Here is a 23,098-nt window from a genome sequence, read left to right on the forward strand (position 1 = left end):
TCCTTCTCATCCTTGGCACATCTTTGATCTCAACTTGAGTACAAGGAAATTGTTTTGCTCAGCGACCTAAACTGGGACTGGCTAACTCCCAAATCGTATGATTCTAAAAACCTCTGTCTCGCTGAATGTTACCCAGATTGTGGATAGCCCTACTTAAATTTCCCAATAAATTATCTCTAATAGACCAATGCTCCACATACATTCTCAGCAGTGGGAGTATTTGCTAATGATGTCAGTGATCACTGTGTCGTAGTAGCAACAATTAGAGAAACTAAGGTTCGAAAGGGTAAATCAATGATAGAAAGAGATATTAAACACTGCACCTGGGCCTGACCCCAGGAGGAAGGACAAGCCTGGATGGGATAAATGCAGAGACTGTTTCACCAGCCACCGTCTGTGTGTGTGTGTGTGTGTGTGTGTGTGTGTGTGTGTTTGTGTGTGTGTGTGTGTGTGTGTGTGTGTGTGTGTGTGTTGCTGGCCGCAAGCGTGTGTTGGGTGTGTTCGTGTGACAAATAAAGACGGGCTTGTCCGTCCAGTTCTCCTTCTTCTACTAAACACTTTGTTGAACAGGGGTTTTTGCATGATTTGTTTTTCTTTGACTGGGATACAATTTATTTGATTGACGATGTTGAAACTGCATGGTCACATATTGTTCTCATGGTTTTAAGAAAAAGATAGATAAACATGCTCGTCTGCATAGATGGTGAAGGGCCGAGATAACCGCTGGTTTAGTGCACAGTTATCTAGACCAGGGGTGGCCAAACTTTTTTGGTTGTGGGCCGTATACAGAGTCGCGGGCCAAACAATATGCGGCGGTTTTCAACCTGTTTAGGCTGAAAGCGTGGGGTGGGGCGGTGGATAGACCAGAAAATCCTTGTGCCATAATTTTTTTTATTTCCACCTAAATAAATATGACACATAGTTTATTGATGTGCTCACCTATTACAATGGGTATTTCTGTATGTTTTTAAATATTTTCCTGTGCCTGCCAACAGGTTAAGACAGAGATAATTTCACCAACATTCAGTATTAAAAAAAAAAGAACAACAAAAAAAGACCAGGTCAGGGTACTCAAGGAACCCATTTTCAATGGTTTTACATGGAAAAAACGAAATGGGGAAAACACGTTTTTTAGTTTTCCGTTTTTCCGTTTCAAAGTTTAAAATGGAAAAACAAAAAAACAAAAAAAAGCTTCACTGGCCAAAAAAAGAAGCATTTTTTCCCCCTTTCTAAATTCATGGCAGGCCACTTAAAAACCCCTGGCCACCCCTGATCTAGACTCTTATACAAGAGAAACAAGGCCTGGGCTAAGGCTAAAGTCAGGGTCTGAGGCTGACTGGCTCCATTTTAGGCAGCAAAGAAGTTATTGTACACCACAAATCAAAACCTCTAAATCTGAGTAGTATAGATAAATCGACAGACAAACAGACAGACAGATAGATAGATAATGTTTTATTTGTCGTGCACCACGGGGTGCCCAGCCTGTATGGGCTTACAAGACACAGACACAAGCAAGTTAGAAAAAGTGTATCCATACATGTACAAAACAAGAGAGAATCATATAATCAAATCAACAACTTCTCCATGCAGTTTCCAGGCTCTCCCAATAAAACTGACCAAACTGAAGACTTCCTCTAGCCATTACAAGTTACCATCATCTCCAACCAGAATAATTCAGGTTTCTTATTTTGCATTGACTTAAATAAAGGCAGTCTTGGTTCCTCATATAACGAACAATGAAACAAAAATTTAAATTAATCTTCCACAACACCCAGTTCACATACAGTACACAAAGGGCCCTATCTTCGTACGGCGCTATCGTTTGCGCTGCCGCTTGCGCGCCTCTTATTGCTATCTTCCCTGTGTCTTAAGCTATCGTGTGCCTCCACCGTCCAGTTTTGCGCTGGGGTCTAAAGGCAGACACAGGTGAAGGCGTGGCCCAGGAGTCTCCGTGGGCCTCTAGCCTATCATCTGTCTCACGCAAGTGTCATTTAGTGCTCTGGGGAAGATACTGTCGGTATGTTCCGAGCGCAAAGAGAGGTTTGGACGTTGCCCGTTCCAAAATAGGCATTCCAGCGCAATGTGTTGAGCGCACACAATATTCTCCATGCAGTGCAGGAAATCCTTGCTGGATACATACGCACGGCATGGATGTCTCTCTCTCTCTCCAACACTTCGCGCACGCAGACACTCCTCCCTCCTCAGAATGCCACATTGATTTTCAACTATAGCCTACATTGCAGAAAAAACACATCTTGATTTAAAAATTAGAATTTGTTTCTGGTTTTATTAGGCTACATAATTCTCGACCATACAGGTATGTGGTGTAACATTAGATTACTTTGGGTAGGAGAGGGTAGGAGAAAATAAAAAGCAAATGTTGATCTTTTCCAACCATTATATGTTTAATAGCACTGCAATAGCCCTCTCCACTTCCCTCGTCGGGGGGAGAGAGAGAGAGAGACAAGGGGCATACTGCCTCACCTCGTAATAGCCAGTAACCTATAGGCCTACTGCAAAAGTTAACTGTTGAAAATTCGATGTCTGGTTTTGTCACGAGTAGCCTACAGCTGAAGTGCCTCTCGCCATCGAGCAGACAGTGACGGAATGTCACTGTCACACATGTGTCTTTATGTGCGCCAAGGGGAAAATGACGGGCTAAATTGGCGGGATTCGATGTATATATATTAATAGAAACTAATAGAATAGAGAATATAGCTGATTAATAAAATGTGTGCTGGTGGAACGAAATTCAACTTCAAATAGAGCAGCATCACTCAGCGGCACTCAGTACGCTGCGTAATTACGCATGCAGTATAGCCCCGCAGCGGAGATGCAGGAGAGGAGAGCTCGAAAAGGGATAAGCATACGTCCATACAGACGTTTGGGCAGCAGCCCTTTTTCAGCGTGTGAAATGGCAATAATACACAGGTGATTCACAGGTGGGCATGAGCACGTTATTTGATTTCTATGCATGACAGCCTCACATCTCTCTCTCTCTCTCTCTCTCTCTCTCTCTCTCTCTCCCCATCAAGGCTATCTTTTCTCACTACCTCTTTCTCTCTCTCACTCTAGTCCCTCTCACTCAGTGAGGAGGAAGCTGGTTACGTGACGCTGTGGTTTTTTGGGCATGACCACACCTCCACAATGCTTTTGGGGATGAACACGCCTATACGGAGATGTGCGACGAGATGACGTGAAGCGCAGCGCGCCGACACGTCCACAATTAGGGCTTTGCGCGGCGCTATTCCAGCGTAGCATGTTGTGGGAACATTACACATTATTTAGATCTATTTCGATGTACCTTTGTATCTATTTAGGCTCATTTCGATGCGATTTATTATCCAAATGGATTAGCCCAATGCATGCTGGGAGATTTCACATGTCTGGCTGTTGCAGGGAAGGCAGGCAGTGAATGTTTGCCCAGAATGATCTCGTTCCTTCACTGCACAGGTAGGATGATGCAATAGCCTCTGAATGTGACGGGCTCAAAACTGTCATGTTAGAAAAAACTGTCATGTTGTTAAAATATGTATGGTAGAACAACTTATTTTTTCTGAGAGAGAGAGAGAACTGGCGAACTTTTTTCAAGCAGTCCGTATTGTGCCTGTCAGACTGATGAGTAAGAGAGAGGGAGTGACACAGAGAGAAGGGACAGAGGAAAGGGCAGAGCAGCGCTCCGCGCAACCAGTGCACTGAATAGGCCTGGTTTTCAAAAGCGCAAAGCGCTAAATTTACGCCAGGTGGGAAGATATCATTAGGCCGGTATTTAAGGCCGAAACGCCCATTCTCGCCCATTCTGGGACCGCGCCACGCCCATTTCGCCTAAAGCGCATTTGTGGGCCTAAAGCCATGTTGATATCTTCCCGAGGCAGGCGCAAGGCACGTTTTCTTGCGTGTAAGGCCAGTTTTTGCGCCGAAGGCCTGTGGGAGAATAGGGCCCATAGTCTTCTGGATCTATCCAGGGGTATGTAACGTAATTCTGGACTATTTTTAATTTGGATATTATGTTGAGTTTTCCAACAACATGTAGCAAAACATTTACTTAAACAGAAACAGTGGTGCGTTGAATCATGACGTTCAACCTGGAAACCGTAGCAAAACGGTGCACACCGTTTTCAGATCGAACACACCCCAAGTCTCTCTCCTTCGACATGTCGTTCTTCTTTAAAAGAGCAGATGTGGTTAATAAGCGGTGAAGGGCTGCTCAGTCTTTACAGTGTGGCTGTTAGAAGTTAAAATACTTTAAAATGTTCAGTGCAATGCGTGGAGTTGCACTGCTTATCAATGTCAGTTGGGCCAGGCAAACAATCAATTGATACCATGTGATGTGAACGGTGGCTGGCGGGTCTTTAACCCGGTCGCACATGCAGCCCTGCTCCTACACATGTGCACCAACCATGTTTTGCCCAAGCATTATATTGCTGTACGTACATTACCTTATATTATCTCTTTTCTTTTATTAACGTACTTGTTTTCCTTGGTACTGTTCTGCCAGTTGCCGCTGTGGCACCTGAATTTCCCCAAGTGGAGAAAAAAGGTGCCATTTTATCATTACCCTCTTTGATAAAGCCTGATGATTTTAGCATTGTGCAGTTTATTCCATGCCTTCATTTCCATGATGTAGTCATGGTTGGCGTAGAAGATTACTCTGGTTTTAACTTGTCTTTCCACATAGTAGTTGGAGTATTTAAGCCAGTCCTCTGTCATGAATCCATATGCATCAACCTGAGAGAGAGAAAGAGACCAAGATTAGATCGGACCAAATTGACTTGCTAAATTATAACGATCTAGTCTTTGACATTCAGTATATGAAAAACATTCCATACATGCATATTGTTTTATGTTGCTAATAGGGTTTTGTATCATTCACCATGGTAACCATATTAGTCAAATTAGGACGGCTAATTTTTTACATCCTTAGGGGCCGTGTCCATAGTAGGGATGGGCGCGAGTACTCGGGTACTCGAGTACTCGCTCATAACGTCAGTACTCGAGTAACGTTTCCGCTGTCCGGGTACTCGCCCCACTCCCCACCCCTTTAAAAATGGTCTAAATCTACGCATGCATCGTCATGTGGATCTGGCAGCATGAACTGCACGGGCGTCAAGTCAGCCAGAATGTACAAGTACGTCATCCGCTTTGTTGATTTCAAAATAAAAGGCTTATTGTAACGTGAGTTGTAACCTTATTGATTTTGAGTAGGCCTAATGCGTTACAGCCATAGTTTCACGCCATATAACATCACAACGAGTATTTTGATACAAGGTTTGCTGCTTCGTTCGTTGAAATACCCTTTTCTCCTCCAACGTGCATCAATAAGCTATTTACTTTTGTTTAAGTAACATTATTTTGAAAGTTTTAACCGGAAGTTTTCCAGCTCATCCCGAAAATGGTGGCTGAAGATATGCTCCCGAAGGAGACAGATGCACGCTTCTTCATAGCGCACGCCCGATAAAACTCATTCACAACTTTGCAGTAGTTTACCGACTACACTGTCGTTTCCCATAACGTTAGTCACAAGAAATGTGGAGAAAGAATCGCTTTTTGGGAGACAATCGTTTCATGGTGATCACTATTTAGCTGCAGCTGTAACATTAATCACACTGGTCAGTGGTCAGTTTTCACTTTTTGGCAGAACACCGGACCTTGTAAGCCGTGGATTTACGTTAGTGTAACAGTGATCATAAAGTAAAATGGATGATACTGGACAATGGACATGTATTGGAATTGAGCCTTCGCTTGTTTCACAACAATATTGTCCGCTCCGAAGCGCTAATGCCATCCATCCAACCATCGGAGATGCTGTCTGAGGTAGGCTTTAAGCTTGTGGCATACTCTTCGCGCACGCGCTGGAGGCGGGGCTCCACGGAGGGCGCGCGCACTCTGCGCAGGCCAAAACAGAACATAGTGAGTGCTCCAGAAATGGCGGCGATCAGTGAAAGGCAGTCTTAGACGTTAGCTTAGCGTCACCTCACCTAATATCACAGTCAGTCAGTCAGTCCCTCTACTCACATGCTCCAGGTTAACGCTTTCTCCATGCAAAAATGCAAACGTTATGTGTGAACAGCCCCACACACAGCAGATTACCCCTGCTCCGTCATTACCATAGTAATCACATAGACCCCCACCGCCCCCCCCCCCCCCCCCCCCCCCGCGCGAGTACTCGAGTACTCGTTCATAATAGAAGGAGAGTACTCGAGTATTTAAATTGCTTAAAATGCCCATCCCTAGTCCATAGACAGTGTTCCCCAAGCCTAATATTTACTGCTTGAGGCGCGCAGAGCGCTCCGCCAAAAAACACTAGCTGCCGAGAGCGCTAAACGCCAGGTGGAGGGCTGGGAAGAGGAGCGCTCCTAAACGTCCTTACCATCGAGAATGAATTGCAGAAAGGCAGCTCAAAAAAAGTTTTCTGTGGACACTGCACCTTAACCCGTAATGTTACGTAATGTTAACTTACCACATCACAGGTATGTAGAGCCAGGAAGAGAGTAATGTTATCTCACCACATCACAGGTATGTAGAGCCAGGAAGAGAGTAATGTTATCTTCCCACATCACAGGTGGAGCCAGGAAGAGAGTAATGTTATCTTACCACATCACAGGTATATAGAGTCAGGAAGAGAGTAATGTTATCTTACCACATCACAGGTACTGTATATAGAGCCAGGAAGAGAGTAATGTTATCTTACCACATCACAGGTATATAGAGTCAGGAAGAGAGTAATGTTATCTTACCACATCACAGGTATGTAGAGCCAGGAAGAGAGTAATGTTATCTTACCACATCACAGGTAGAGCCAGGAAGAGAGTAATGTTATCTTACCACATCACAGGTATATAGAGTCAGGAAGAGAGTAATGTTATCTTACCACATCACAGGTAGAGCCAGGAAGAGAGTAATGTTATCTTACCACATCACAGGTAGAGCCAGGAAGAGAGTAATGTTATCTTACCACATCACAGGTATGTAGAGCCAGGAAGAGAGTAATGTTATCTTACCACATCACAGGTACTGTATGTAGAGTCAGGAAGAGAGTAATGTTATCTTACCACATCACAGGTATATAGAGTCAGGAAGAGAGTAATGTTATCTTACCACATCACAGGTATATAGAGCCAGGAAGAGAGTAATGTTATCTTACCACATCACAGGTATATAGAGTCAGGAAGAGAGTAATGTTATCTTACCACATCACAGGTATATAGAGTCAGGAAGAGAGTAATGTTATCTTACCACATCACAGGTACTGTATGTAGAGCCAGGAAGAGAGTAATGTTATCTTACCACATCACAGGTATATAGAGTCAGGAAGAGAGTAATGTTATCTTACCACATCACAGGTACTGTATATAGAGCCAGGAAGAGAGTAATGTTATCTCACCACATCACAGGTATGTAGAGCCAGGAAGAGAGTAATGTTATCTTACCACATCACAGGTATGCAGAGTCAGGGAGACAGTAATGTTATCTTACCACATCACAGGTATGTAGAACCAGGAAGAGAGTAATGTTATCTTACCACATCACAGGTATGTAGAGCCAGGAAGAGAGTAATGTTATCTTACCACATCACAGGTCTGTATAGCCAGGAAGAGAGTAAACGCCCCGTTGGTCGGTCTGCATATAGTCCATAGTCTACCATTGAGGAATGCAGACTTCAAGAACCTGTGAGCAATGAAAACACACACACACACACACACACACACACACACACACACACACACACACACACACACACACACACACACACACACACACACACACACACACACACACACACATTAAACAGCGTAATAGACACACATGTATGAGGCAGGTTTGCGTAGGATTAAAGGTGAAAGGAGGCTGACCTGTTGCGCACATATCTGAGAAAGTCTGGGTGCAGAACATAGAAGCGGCTCTCGTCAAAGCGTCCAGCGTAATACGCCCTCGCCCTGGAAGGTAAAGACAATACTCAGTAATCACCTGGCCAGTGTAGTGAAATTACGTGTGTGTGTGTGTGTGTGTGTGTGTGTGTGTGTGTGTGTGCGTGCGTGCGTGCGTGCGTGCGTGCGTGCGTGCGTGCGTGCGTGCGTGCGTGCGTGCGTGCGTGCGTGCGTCTATATGCGTGTGTGTGTAGAGTAGAGGTAGATGTTCACTGGCGGTTCTTGTATTCTCCACTGGGGACTCTCTGATTTGTGAGAAGCCCCTGCAGCCACTGGAAATCCCTCATCCCCTCAGGAATCATCACATGCTTTATACCCTGTGAGAGGAAGAGGTGAGACAGGTTTAGCAGTCAGAGATGAAAAAAGTACACACATTACTTAAGTAAAAGTAATAAAAGAGAACAGGACATGTAATAAAGTATCAAAGTAAAAAGTATTTCTAGCGGGTGTTCCTGTGCAAAGCTAACGAAAACTCATGTCATATTAATCTAATTCAAAGATTAAAAGATCGCCGCCAAACATGTTTTAAGATGTATAAAGACTATACTTTGATTAATAATTTGTGTGATGGTTTTTCTCAGAAAAAGTTCAATTATCTCATTAAATCCTTAAAATCCTTAAAATGACATCTACCCCTCTCTTGTTATGCTAGATTGTTGATGTGATGTGACACACTAGAGAGAGAGAGAGAGAGAGAGAGAGAGAGAGAGAGAGAGAGAGAGAGAGAGAGAGATGAAGAGATGGAGTGGTAATAGCGTGAAAGCTGGGAGAGACAAACATTACATTGTTTTTCTCTGTTGTGCATTAAAACTAAATTAAGAGTAACTAGCCTGTTTTGAAAATGTAAGGAGTAGAAAGTACAGATATTTGTGGTAGATAGTCAAAGCAAAAAGTTGTCAGGAAAAAACAAAAAACTAATTACAAATACCGGTTGGTTACGCTGTAACCCAGGTTGGAGCATAGGCAAAATTTGAACTTTAAAGGGATACTTCAGATTGTTTGAAGTGGGGTCCTATGAGCTAGTCCCATACAGTCAATGAACTAGGTAAAGCATTCGGACGCTGAGCGCACCGTGTATCGATTTTCGGCACTCTGAAGTAGCAGCCTACCGGGCTTTCTCTTTGTAGCTGTGGGGGCCAGGTACTACAACGTAATTTAGCCACCTAAAAGAACGCCCACCTAAACAAATCAATATCAGTGTACATCTACGCTCTATTTTCAGACAATTTTCAGCGCTTTACTTTACCGTCACCACATTCGTGTATTGTATTTGTTGTGCAATCACGCCCCGCGGCGCTGTGAATGCATTTTGCGTAGGAATACGTAGTTCTGCCATTGGGAGAAAATGTAGTGCCAAATAACAGGGCTCTTCGAAGTATTGAAACCTACTACCCTGCTTGTAGGCATCAAAACTCATCAGAAATTAATTTAGTGATGAAGTAAAACTTTAAATTGTAAAAAACTTTCCCGGAGCTTATGACGTCTTCTCTGCTGTGTTCTGCCTCCGCTTATGCCGAAATGAATGCTGGGATACGTGCCTTGCCAAGTTGACACAAGTCAGAAAACCAGAGCATCCTCTGTAAAGTGGGCATGTCAAGAACACATCCGGGAATTTTAAGCGTTCTTGGCAAAATGTGAACTTTGCATTGGAACAGTACTTGGGCTGCGACTGATGATGTTTCACAGGACCACAAGAACACACAAGAAGCTTTATTGAGAAACGACGAATGTCTCTCCCCAGACTCAAATATTACGTTGAATCGCGGCACTCCACATACTACATAAATGAGTCTGTGCCCCTTCACAGCCACAGTTGGTAATTAGAGGGCAGGTCTAGGGCGTTTGAAATTGAATAAGTGACAGGTCGTAGCACCAAGTGGTTTGAAATGCTCAATTGCAGGAGCCAGTTAGATGGGCGGTCTCAGGGTGGGTGGGCCTCCCTTATCGCAAAGTCGTTACTGATTGGCAAATGGTGAATGCACCCAGTGTGCGAACTATACTGTGGCTTTCGGGGGAGCCGACTTTTGAGGGGCTCAAATTCATAAAAGGGCACTACAGCCGCCGTCCGAAGGGCGGCGGCGGAAATTTGAGGCAATTTGAAGGCCAATTTAGGGGTATAACTCATTTTAAATCAGCACGCTCAAAGACACGGATACAGCTCTTGTCTGTTCCACTTTTCTCTCCAAGAGAGCACACAGAGAGGGAGGGAGGGTGAGAGAGCACAGAAAGGCGAAACGGGCGCACTGCTCTCCATATACACTGCATCCACATTCACAAGAACATGATATCTCTGCCCAACACTTTTATCCACTCCATAACGCACATGTCCCACTCACTGTGAAGTTCCTGACGCATTCCATCTCACAAACAGTCCTCCATATGCGGGAGGACTCAGAGGTAGGCTATTCCAACTTCACCTCGTCGTCACTTTTTCCACATCTGCGTTTGAAGTAGAAGCGACTTGTTGCTGTTCAACTGACGGCTGCTTCCATTTCTTCGTGAATGTAAAGTTTGTCAAACTGCCTTGTTTTCTTTTTGACATCATGCTGTTGTTTTAAATCTGACCTGCCCGCGTGAGTGACGTTTGATTTGCACCTGCGCCGCCACGCTTCGATGTGGTGATGATAAGAAGTCGGTATAGGGGCTTACAGTGAATTTGACAGTGATTGAGCACACTCTGAATCATACGATTAAAATAGCGTAATTTTACGCATTATTCACTATGAAGGTGCAGAAAAAGAAATAGAAAATACATGGGGTAATATATATTAGTCAATAATTTAGAGACCCCCCCAAATTTCACAAGTCAGCCTTTCAGGGGGTCTACTACTTCTTTAAGGGGAGCCAAAGCCCCCCCAGCTCCCCCGTAGTTCGCACCCTGAATGCACCACTCGCCAATCATTGGCCAAGATTCCGTGACCAGTTTGTATGGAATTATTTACCTTCTCATAATGCAAGAGGTTGTTCAAGAAATTTGAGAGCATGATTTATCAATTTCACGTTCAGATTTTGGACCCTTGGACTCAAAAAGCCCGCCCCTGTGCTCAGATTTACTCTGCTTGTCCTTAAACTATACGCTTGCGCTCAAAACTTTACGCTCCCGCTCAAAACTTTTCTTTATGGACAGATTTCATGCACTCACATTCAAAAATTTTAGTATGAGTGCAGGAAATCTGTCCAAGGAGAAAACTTTTGAGTGTGAGAGTACAGTTTGAGGACAAGCAGAGCAAATTTAAGCACAGGCGCGGGCTTTTTGAGTCCAAGGGTCCAAAATCTGAACGTGAAATTGATAAATCATGCTCTCAAATTGCTTGAACAACCTCTTGCATTTAGATAGGTTAATAATTCCATAAGTTTGCTGAGGAGTGTCCCAGACCCAGAGAGAGATCTGCAGCATGCAGTAACCTAGTGTGTAAGCGCAGCCTGTGTATTGCAGATTGTCTGCCTGCAGAAAGCTCTGAAGGCAGCGCCACTGTCTTGGAAAATACAAGCAGCGTTGACACTGACCACTCGCTCTTACCTGACCTAGTCAGGATTAAACGAGGAACTATGGAGATCAAGGGATCTCAGTCAGCACCGATAGCATATGCTAGTGTAACGGCGTTGTGTAGGTGGTACTTGCAGCAACCCATGTTAAGGGCTTGTCCAGGGGTGGATTCGAACTGCCGACCCTCGGCTTGGGAGTCCAGCATGTTAACCGCAACACCAAGAGAGCTAGCTCCCTTGGCGGAGCTGGTTAACATGCCTTTATACCTGGGGAGTGAGTTTAACCAATCCACTCGCTACCACTCGGGACTCACGAGGAATCCGCGCTGATTCAACTCGGTTACACTCACCCCCTTAAACTCACTCCACACCCACTGGACATCCGGGTCACGGCACCAATGTAATGGCGTTGTGTAGGTGGTACTTGCAGCAACCCATGTTAAGGGCTTGTCCAGGGGTGGATTCGAACTGCCGACCTTCGGCTTGGGAGTCCAGCGTGTTAACCGCAACACCAAGAGAGCTAGCTCCCTTGGCGGAGCTGGTTAACATGCCTTTATACCTGGGGAGTGAGTTTAACCAATCCACTCGCTACCACTCGGGACTCACGAGGAATCCGCGCTGATTCAACTCGGTTACACTAATGTAATGGCGTTGTGTAGGTGGTACTTGCAGCAACCCATGTTAAGGGCTTGTCCAGGGGTGGATTCGAACTGCCGACCTTCGGCTTGGGAGTCCAGCGTGTTAACCGCAACACCAAGAGAGCTAGCTCCCTTGGCGGAGCTGGTTAACATGCCTTTATACCTGGGGAGTGAGTTTAACCAATCCACTCGCTACCACTCGGGACTCACGAGGAATCCGCGCTGATTCAACTCGGTTACACTCACCCCCTTAAACTCACTCCACACCCACTGGACATCCGGGTTCACGGCATCAATGTAACGGCGTTGTGTAGGTGGTACTTGCAGCAACCCATGTTAAGGGCTTGTCCAGGGGTGGATTCGAACTGCCGACCCTCGGCTTGGGAGTCCAGCATGTTAACCGCAACACCAAGAGAGCTAGCTCCCTTGGCGGAGCTGGTTAACATGCCTTTATACCTGGGGAGTGAGTTTAACCAATCCACTCGCTACCACTCGGGACTCACGAGGAATCCGCGCTGATTCAACTCGGTTACACTAGCATGCTCAAGCTAATGTGCAAAGACACCCAGCAGCTATCCAGGGAGGAACTACAGTACTTAAAGGGGGACTTACCCCCCAGATTACAGTTTGCCCACCGCCTCGAAAATAATTTATATGAGAGCTGCAATATCTTTATAAATATCAACAACTAGCCAACGCTGGTGGCCTGTATGGAAACAGCGGTTTGAATGGTTGAAAGTTATATAAATTTGGCCATTCAGTGGCGAACTACAAATTGAATTATTTTTCTCCCATGTATGTGTGTGTGGCTTGTCGAACTTACGTTAGGAGAGACTAGTGACGCGAGGCTGGTTACTGCAGCACACCGCACAATAGGACAAACCCCCCGCTCTGGGGTAACACAATGCAAGATTTCTCCACATCATTCCCTAGTCCAACTTGCCATATACCGCGCCATGAAATCCGTTTTTAATTTTCGTTTGGGGGCTTTTCGTGATTCTTGTTAAAAGTTACTGCACCTCTGATTTTTCCCCTCGGCGCAGCGCAGGGCAGAGCTGCTGCAGAGCTCCCTCCATTCAGTCTGTCCAAACTTAATACCGATCTAATCTCAGTATGAGATGAAGGGAAATATATTATAGTAGCCGATGTGTTTAGAGCAGCTTTGTCACGTTGTCACGTCGTAGTATAGCGTTATATTTTACATGTGCGCTAAACTGCGATGAGATTTGTTTGCAGACACACAGCATTCTTCACACACCACCCCCAAAGTCATATATATTGGTTAAAAGCTGAAAAAAAGTGTTTTGGGGGTTAGTTACACTTTAAGTACAAATACTTTGTTACTTCCCATCTCTGTTGGCAGTGTCTGTTCGTGTGTGTGTGTGTGTGTGTGTGTGTGTGCGTGCCTGCGTGCGTGCCTGCATGCGTGCATGCGCGCGTGTGTGTGAAAAATGTCAGTACCTCATCGTCTGGGACGTGTCTGTATCCGAAGCGTTTGAAAAAGTACAGCGACGCTGTGATGGAGTGGGCTGTGTGAACGTATACGGACGTTTTGTTCCCTACATCCTCCTCATAGCCCTCTATGGCCGCACCATTCATCCTGCAGGAGAGAGTCAGAGCATCAAAATCAATCAATTTTATATTTATATAGTGCCAAATCATAACATCTCAAGGCGCTTTACAAATAGAGCAGGTAGAAGACCGGTCTCTTTATTTTAGACCCAACAGTTGAGACAATTCTCACACACACTGACGATTTTACTGCAAGGTCATGTGGCAATTTAAACAAGTTTGGGAACAGCAGCAAGGAAAGAGCCGTTTAAACGAAGAAGAAACTTTGAGCAGACCTGGCTCTTGGTAGGCGTTCATCTGACATGAGCGATTGGGGGGAGAGAGAGAGAGAGAGAGAGAGAGAGAGAGAGACTTTGAGATGTCAACACTGTGTAGGGGTAGCATAGCATGCCAAAGTCACGCTCTCTTCCGGTTGCATGGGGGTAGCATGCCAAAGTCACACTCTCTTCCGGTTGAATGGGGGGAACATGCCAAAGTCACGATTACATTTATTCGGCAAGTAAATTGCGGTATTTCCGTTGCTAACTGTTGCTGTCTTGACACAGCCCAAAAAGAGGCTCACCACTGTGTGTCTCTCCCTTTATGACCCCCACCCGCAGACGGGTAGGCAGAGCAGAGAGAGAAGCAGAGACAGAAGCAGCGCGTCGACGTGACAGCAAAACCGGTTTCATTCTTACGTAAATTACCACACGCATGTAAACACAATGGGCAATTATCGAGGTATGAGAGCGTGAAAAGAATGGTACCAGGAGTTTGGATCAGTAGGTAAAGCAACAGCACCCTCTCATCATGTGTTAGGTTGTGGGTTCAAATCCAGGCTTATAACAGTGACATTCACTCCCGCACGCTCACTGCTCACTGCACAGTACGTTTATGTATTTGGAAAAGGATCCGCTCAGCTCACATGTTCACCAAAATATGAGCTTGTTCAATGAACATGGCTCTTTTAGAGCGTTCATGCACAACACTGAATCTCGGTGCACACAAATTTCGTGTGCCGGCAAGTGTCAGCTGTTACATTGTTATGCTACTGATAATTGCCACCCAAACACCTTCAGTTCAGTGAAACATTTTGTATGGATTTACTTGTAATCATCAACACGCATGAGTGAGGGGGTACTATTGGCATGGAAAAACAGCTCAAGGCGTACATAATAGAGCCAGAACGATATATCGGTCCACCGATATTATCGGCGATATTGGTCAATAACCGATATATCAGTATCAGCCAATATGTTGGCCGATATTGCCGATATATGTACATATATAATTTTTTGTTTTAAGTTAGACAGCATGTTGTGTATAGTTGATCCTTTTCCTTAACTCAACTCAAGTTTATATATATATATATATATATATATATATATATATATATATATATATATATATATATATATATATATATATATATATATATATATTCTGTATATATATATTCTGTATAATATATATATATATATATATATATATATATATATATATATATATATATATATATATATATATATATATAGTTATATTTGTGGTTTTGTATTTCTAGTTATATATAATTATTAAATTATATCAATTATAAATTATATATATTATTCAATTCAATTCAATTCAATTATATATATTATTCAATTCCCAGTGACGTTTACTGTTTCATTCAATGGATGTCAATTTGGACAATAAAGTGTATTGATAAGCTGTAAAATATCCTGCCTACATTACCTCATGCCATGTCAACTAAGTGTTTCATATTTGAGGGACCATTGCAAAAGAAATTGTGTAATATAATGTGTACATATAATATAAGAATATTGGCCAATATATTGATATTGTATTTTTTTTACTCCCTGATATCGACATCGGCCTCAAAAACCCAGTATCGGGCTGTAGTACATAAGACAAAAAAGTTTGGGAAGCACTGCTTTAGAGCGTAGTATTCTGTGCCCATCTTACCGAAACACATAATCGTGTGCGTTTATCTCCTTCCCCATGCCAGAGCCGTTGAGGATGCCACCGTTGCCCACCACCGCACAGCGCACACAGCCGTCACTATCGCCTCTGGGGAGGAGCAGTGGCTCCTTCGGCTTTGGGATCAAATCCACAGCTGCCTTCACTTCTGCAAAGCCAAGCAAAACATATAAATTAATACATAAACCCCAACCCTGGCACAAAGGCCAGCAGTACCCTGCTTTTCACCATTATGTGTCAGGCTCCACCACCGATTTAGGTGTGGTTTAGTTCCTCTTTAAATTAAAATACACTGTGCAGACACACAGTTTGAAGCCTCTAGCAACCCAGTCTCAAATATCTATTTTGAATAGGATATAGGCTATCAACATGTGATTCTAAAGTCTGAATCCAGGCTAATTCAAATGAAATGGAGCAGAGACCACTGATTTTGGGGGGCTTAGTATCACATTAACTACTACGCAAAACTGCAATTTGCAGACACGCACAACAAACAAACGCATGCGCGCAAAGCACACACACAGACACACACACACACACAAACACACACACGCACGCACACACACACACGCACGCACACACACACACACACACACACACACACACACACACACACACACACACACACACACACACACACACACACACACATACACACACACACACACACACACACACACACACACACACACATACACATACACACACACACACACACACACACACACATACACACACACACACACACACACACACACACACACATACACACACACACACACACACACACACACACACACACACACACGCCCGTACCGTCGTGGCTGTACTGCATGAAACCAAAGGGGTTGTTGAAATGGGAAAGTCTGTTCCACTCGCTCATGTTGAGATTGTCTTTGTGCATGAACAGACGCACGTTGGGCATGAAAGCCTGCTTGAAGCTGGGATCCTCACTCTTCTGCAGAGACTGGGGACAGGTCTGACAGTGGCAAAGAAAATAATACATGAATCGAAAAGAGACGGGACAGCTCTGACAGTGTCAAAGAAAATACTATGAATCTAACTAAAATGATCTAATGTTGAAATTAGAAAATGTGTCATCATACTCATTTTTTGGTTAAACCTATATTGATTGTTTGAGAGAGCTCCATGCAGTGGAGAAAGAGAGGATGGGTCAATCGTCACATAAATGCAGTTTGTTTCAATGACTGATTGAAGGAAGAGGCAGAGGTGAGGGTTACAGAGGCAGAGGGTGAGGCACAGGCTATTCTAGACCTTCCAAACAGGGGTTGCACCACCCAGAAGTCAATATTACTCCGGTAGGGGGGTAAAGAAATTTTGGAAATTGTAAAATAAAATGCATTAATCTGGGGCACTCTGAGAGCAAAATGAAGAGGCTAGTATATGAAGAACTACACACATCACATTAATATCCTCTTCACTATGCTGTGGCTTTACAGTGATGAAAAAACTAATTGTCTCCTTATATAGCCTATTCTATCTGCACGATAGTGTTTCCCAACCACTGAACCGTGGCCCACTGGTGGGCCTCAGAGCACCATGTAGTGGGCTCCTAAAGCAGGTGTTTGCAGTCAACTACTTGAAATTAATATGTGGCAGTCAAAATCTATTTGTGGTGCTCAAAATCTATTGTGGTGTACCTCCACAGATAGATAACTGTATAGGAGACACTGAATGCTATAGTAGGATATGACAACACATTCTGAACAGGGCACTCCTGAAAAAGAGAGCATTGCTCTCAGTGAGACTCCCCCTGTATAAATAAAAGGTAAAAAAAAAAAAAAAAATCATCTGGCCACTAGGGGTTGCACGTGCAGCCAGTGCACCCAACGTATAATCACGCATGGGGTGAGGATTACAAAGGGTGAGGGTTACAGAGGCAGAGGGTGAGGGTTACAGAGGGTGAGGGTTATAGAGGCAGAGGGTTACAGAGGGTGAGGGTTACAGAGGCAGAGGGTGAGGGTTACAGAGGCAGAGGGTGAGGGTTACAGAGGCAGAGGGTTACAGAGGCAGAGGGTTACAGAGGCAGAGGGTTACAGAGGGTGAGGGTTACAGAGGCAGAGGGTGAGGGTTACAGAGGCAGAGGGTGAGGGTTACAGAGGGTGAGGGTTACAGAGGCAGCGGGTTACAGAGGCAGCGGGTGAGGGTTACAGAGGCAGAGGGTGAGGGTTACAGAGGCAGAGGGTGAGGGTTACAGAGGTAGAGGGTGAGGTTACAGAGGCAGAGGGTGAGGTTACAGAGGCAGAGGTGAGGGGTACAGAGGCAGAGGGTTACAGGGGGTGAGGGTTACAGAGGCAGAGGTGAGGGTACTGTTTTATTGTGATTGCTACATTTATGAAAAAGTAGGGCCTTTGTGAATGCAGCCCACAGTGAAAATACAGGGTCCTTGTGTGAGACTATGATTGAGTGAAACAAATGAGTAGTCGAATTCTGAGGCTACCCATTCCCATGTTTTAATGCTGCAAGGTCTTGCTATAGTCTGCTTACTGTCTGTCTGGGTTGGGTATCCAGGTTATACACATCTTCAAAATCCCACTGAGGCAGCTTCTTAAAGTCCTTTCTGAAGAGGAGAGGCATGGCAGTCCCCTCAAGGGAACCTGCAGCTCCAGGTGGAGTAGTGCTGACCGTCTGACCAGTTTCTCTGAGCTCACTGGAAAGGACATTTTCAACAAACAGGATTTGACATCATGAATCCTGGAGCCAATCACTATGTAGTATTCAGCAGTTAAACCCCCAACACGTTCTCACTCCCAACTCTTCATATACTGCAGATCGGTCAGGAACCCTTCTTGTCGTCACTTTGTCACGAGTTGGGAGTGAGAATGTGTTGAACGCCTGCCTGTGTGGTATGCTGTCATTAGCTAGGTTCTAGAGCACCCTGATTGGTTGCTTTGGATTTTTAAATGAGAGAGGAGGGGAAGTCATTTTAAGGATTTTAATATAATATAGTACTATACACAGTGGACCATACCATCCTCCTCTCCTGCCTGGAGCACTGTGTCGGCATCAAAGGCACTGCCCTAGAGTGGTTCAGGTCCTATCTGACTGATAGACCCTTTCTGTGAGCCTCGGTGACTCAGAGTCCTCCTCAGCGCCCCTTCCCTGTGGGGTCCCCCAGGGCTCAATTTTTGGGCCTATCCGCTTCGCTCTCTATTTACTTCCCCTAGGGTCTATTTTCCGGAAGTACTGCATCTCGTTCCACTGTTATGCGGACGACACGCAAATTTACCTGCCCCTGAAACGCACGGATGCAAACTCCCTAAACCCCTTGTTGAACTGTCTAAACGACATCAAAGCGTGGATGGCCTTAAACTTTTTATATTTTAACGACAGTAAAACTGAAGTCCTGATGTTTGGTCCCAGTGGTTCCCCTCACATGGACTTGGACCCCCTGGAACCATTTGTAAAACCCACTGTAACAAACCTAGGTGTGAAAATGGACAGTGATTTTAAACTCGACAAGCAGATGTGGTAAAATCTAGCTTTTTCCAGCTGAGGCTTTTATCTAAGGTCAAGCCTTTTTTAACCTTTTATGACCTGGAAAAACTTATTCATGCTTTTATCTCGAGCAGACTCGACTACTGCAACGCCCTTTATGTTGGGGTGAGCCAGGCCTCCCTCTCACGCTTACAGCTGGTCCAGAACGCTGCAGCTCGCCTTTTAACAGGAACTCACAAGCGTGAACACATCACCCCTGTACTGGCCTCCCTCCACTGGCTGCCTGTTCGTTTTAGAATAAATTTTAAGATTTTATTGTTTGCTTTTAAATCGCTAAATGGACTAGCCCCAACCTATCTCTCTGAGCTTTTAACTCCGTATGCCCCGACTAGGTCACTCAGCTCCACTGACCAGTCTCTTCTGGCCGTCCAGAAGGCAAGGCTCAAGCTCAGGGGAGATCGCGCCTTTGCAGTTGCAGCCCCCAAACTGTGGAACGAGCTCCCGCTGCATGTTAGGCTGGCCCCTACACTGCCCATCTTTAAATCTCGCCTCAAAACACATTTTTACGACTTGGCGTTTAATTAGAACCTAGTATGGGAGTCGTGTTTTTTCTACTTTCTGTTTTTTGTCACTATTTTAACTTCTGTCTTATTTGTCTGTGCTGAGTATTTTCTTTTGTCACTGCTATTTTTGTTTGAGTGTACAGCACTTTGGTCAACTCTGTTGTTTTAAATGTGCTTTATAAATAAAGTGGATGGATTGGATTGGATAGAAGTTAGGATAAGATAAAAGTGAGTATTAACTTATGTTAAGTTGCACTTGATTGTTTTATCTGTATTTGACCGATCCTAGCTCAGTGGGCAGCTACAGTGCCTTTATTAAGGGCATTGGCAGAAGTGTCTGATACCTAACGTCCCTAACTTACATGTCACCCACCCTCCATGCTGTCTTTGCCTCTATCAAATTGTTTGTCTCCATAAGACCCCACCACAAATGAACACTGATTACAATCTTTCAACAACAACTTACTTGATCCTTTGTGATATAAATTCCCATGACAGCATGTAAAGCATGATGCAGACCGAGACCGCCAACAGGACAGGGAAAATTGTCCTGAAATGTTGAAACGCCATACCTCCAGAATTTTGTCCGTGGACCTGAACGCACCGAGTTCTGTTGGAGAAATGAGTCTAAGTCCAGGTTGGCTCCAGTGTCATGTTCACGCCCTGCCACAGTCACCTCAACTGCATTCATACGCAGGTAAAAATAAAACAAGGTGCATGTAGCCTAGGCTACATGAGGCACGCACACATGCACACACACACACACACACACACACACACACACACACACACACACACACACACACACACACACACACACACACACACACACACACACACACACACACACACACACACACACACACACACACACATACACACATACCTCTTACAACATCCATACCTGATTGGTTTCATTCCAAAATCAAGGTCAAGGTGGTTTGTTGCATCCAGGACCAGTTTTACAGGTTCCACACCTGCCACGCATGACAGCTGTGATCAGGTCGCTGTCTTTAACTCTTCATCCTCCTCTTAGCAAATCAAGTCATAAATGCATCATATGTATTGCCTTTATTAGTAGCTAATATAAATCATCCTTCCTACAACTAAATGTGTCTCAAACTAAAGACATGATAATCAGCTATAGAAAGACTCCTCCTAGCAAGATTAGCAACTATATGGGCATATATGGGCATCCCAGGGCCCTGGGGCATCAGCTGCCTTGGGGCATCAGGCTAATTCCAGAGGCTGTAGGGGCTCATTTTTAAAGCTAGAGCCAAGGTACTGATATCATATGAAACTAGAAGGCCTAAGGCATCCATTGATACCAACCATGATGTGCTACCTTGTCAGCAAGGGGGATAAATGGCGCTCCAAAATTAGACAACATTTTGGCAAGGGAAAAACAGGCATGGCCATATTCAAAGGCGTCCCTTGACCTGTCACTTCAAGATATCTGAATAATACTGGGTTCTACCCACAAGTCTCCCTTTACAGACATGCCCACTTTATGCTAATCCCTTTTATGCTTCCCCCCCAAAAAACATGCCGTTTTTTGCATGCATTATAAATGTGTTATTTTTGCCTATTCTGACATTTTCTGCATTTAGGACCCCTAAACAATATTGGAATTGCAGAAATTGAGTGTGACTGGAAAGCTGAGACTCTTGTAAATTCAATAGAGGGTATGCATGTGATGTCACAGAGGCAGAAGTCACTGTGGGGTCACACCCACTGAGTCACAGCAAGACTGAGCTTGAATGCAGTAATCAGCCTAGATAACTGACACCTGCTGCTCAGGGAGGAACTTGACACTCATTTTGACACTCACTACCGATTGAGGGGGCGTGTTCCAGTGGGTGTGCATACCCTCTATTAGCCCAATGGGCTACATTTTTTTTTTTTTTTTTTTTTTACAATTTATTTAGACTTTTCATTTACAACTGTAAGGCAATCATCACAAGTGTATACAACTTCGACAAGCATGAACAGACACATGGCAGCACATTCACACATAATACAGGACAGACAGGGGGAAACACGAAAATAAAAAAATTAAAATACAATTTAAAATAAATAAAACATAAGATGGCTAGAGACTTGTTAAAGATAAATAGAGGTCTTTGGCAAACTTCGATTTAATTAATTTCAGGGACTTCATGTAGAGTTGGGTTTCATTAAAGTAGCAGGTAAAGATGGGTGGAGTTTTGATAAATTTGGCCTTATGAATAAAGAATTTAGCTAAGATTAGTAACACATTGATCATTAGGTCCAATTTTTTGTCTTCTAATATTACACCAAAAACAATACTATTATAATCAAGAACAGGCATTACTGTGTTTTTTCCATTTAACCAATCGATGAATTGTTTCCAGAACAGTTGGGTGTGAGAACATGAAACAAAAAGATGCTCAGTTGTTTCAATATCACCTTTACAGAAAATACACTCATTGCTCTCAAATCCAAATCTTAATATTAAAAATTCACTGGAAGGGTAGAAGTCATTCATTATTTTGTAATGAATTTCTTTTGTTTTGGGTGGAACTGGATACTTGAAGAATTTTGTTCTCAATCTACATACTGCTGGTTTGTCAAAAATATTCAAAATATTATTTCTACAAGAACGGGCAGTGTATAAATCATTTGTTAGAATAGACCTTGTGAATTGGTTTGAGCACCTTTTATCAAGAAAATGTATTCCATTGATAAAAAAGAGTGCAGAGATGAGATGAGGACTGAGAGTGCAATGCTATATTTTTCACTAGGTTAAGGAATGCTTTGCGAATGGCATTGATAAGCGATTTAAATTCTTTGAGGTTACAATCAAAATCATATTTACAGCAAAAATCGTTATGAGGTAGTACATTCCCATTTGCATCTAATAGGTCCATTACACACCAAATGTTTCTATCCATCCAGTGCTTATAAAACATGGATTTTCTTTTGTGAAGTATATATCGATTGTTCCATAGTGGAGTATTGTGAGGAGTGAAGTTGTGATTGTAAAATAATTTCCAAAAAAGTAAAACCTGTTGGTGATATTTAGAAAGCTTAAGAGGCAATTTGGTGACATTATAATCACATTTTAAAACAAATTCTAGTCCACCTATCTTGTTGAATATTTTTTGAGGGAATATGTGCCAGATACTGTCAGGGGATTTAACACACTGTTTCAACCAATTCACTTTAAGAGTTCCATTCATACATTCAAAGTCTATTGCTTTTAGTCCACCTTCACAAAGGTCTTTAACAGTTATAGCTTTTTTTATATAGTGAGTTTGATTCTTCCATATAAAATTAAAGTTGAGTTGATTTAAGGATTTAACAAAGTCTGAGCTAAGTGCTAAAGAAGATGCAGGATGGACACCTCTGGAGATGCTTTCCATTTTGGTGAGAAACGTTCTACCGAAAATGGATAAATCTCTTTGTAACCACATATTAAGTTTTCGTTTACATTCCACTACCCAATGGGCTACATGCACAACTCCACTAC

General features: G+C 43.7%; 1 protein-coding gene across 1 annotated transcript; it reads right to left on the bottom strand.

Moving 5' to 3' along the window:
* Positions 1-1,490: 1,490 nt before the first annotated feature.
* Positions 1,491-20,206, bottom strand: LOC310788988 (alpha-N-acetylgalactosaminide alpha-2,6-sialyltransferase 1-like). The gene is made up of 9 exons (XM_083650597.1): positions 20,072-20,206; positions 18,092-18,254; positions 16,400-16,562; positions 15,569-15,731; positions 13,514-13,652; positions 8,142-8,245; positions 7,854-7,937; positions 7,569-7,668; positions 1,491-4,728 (listed from the first exon to the last, which is right to left on the bottom strand). Exons 1-9 carry the CDS (start codon positions 20,173-20,175, stop codon positions 4,555-4,557), a joined length of 1,194 nt encoding a protein of 397 aa, XP_083506723.1. The 5' UTR covers positions 20,176-20,206; the 3' UTR covers positions 1,491-4,554.
* Positions 20,207-23,098: the final 2,892 nt, after the last annotated feature.

Source organism: Poromitra crassiceps, assembly GCF_964638095.1.
Source record: "Poromitra crassiceps genome assembly, chromosome: 14".
Classification (NCBI taxonomy): Eukaryota; Metazoa; Chordata; class Actinopteri; order Beryciformes; family Melamphaidae; genus Poromitra; species Poromitra crassiceps.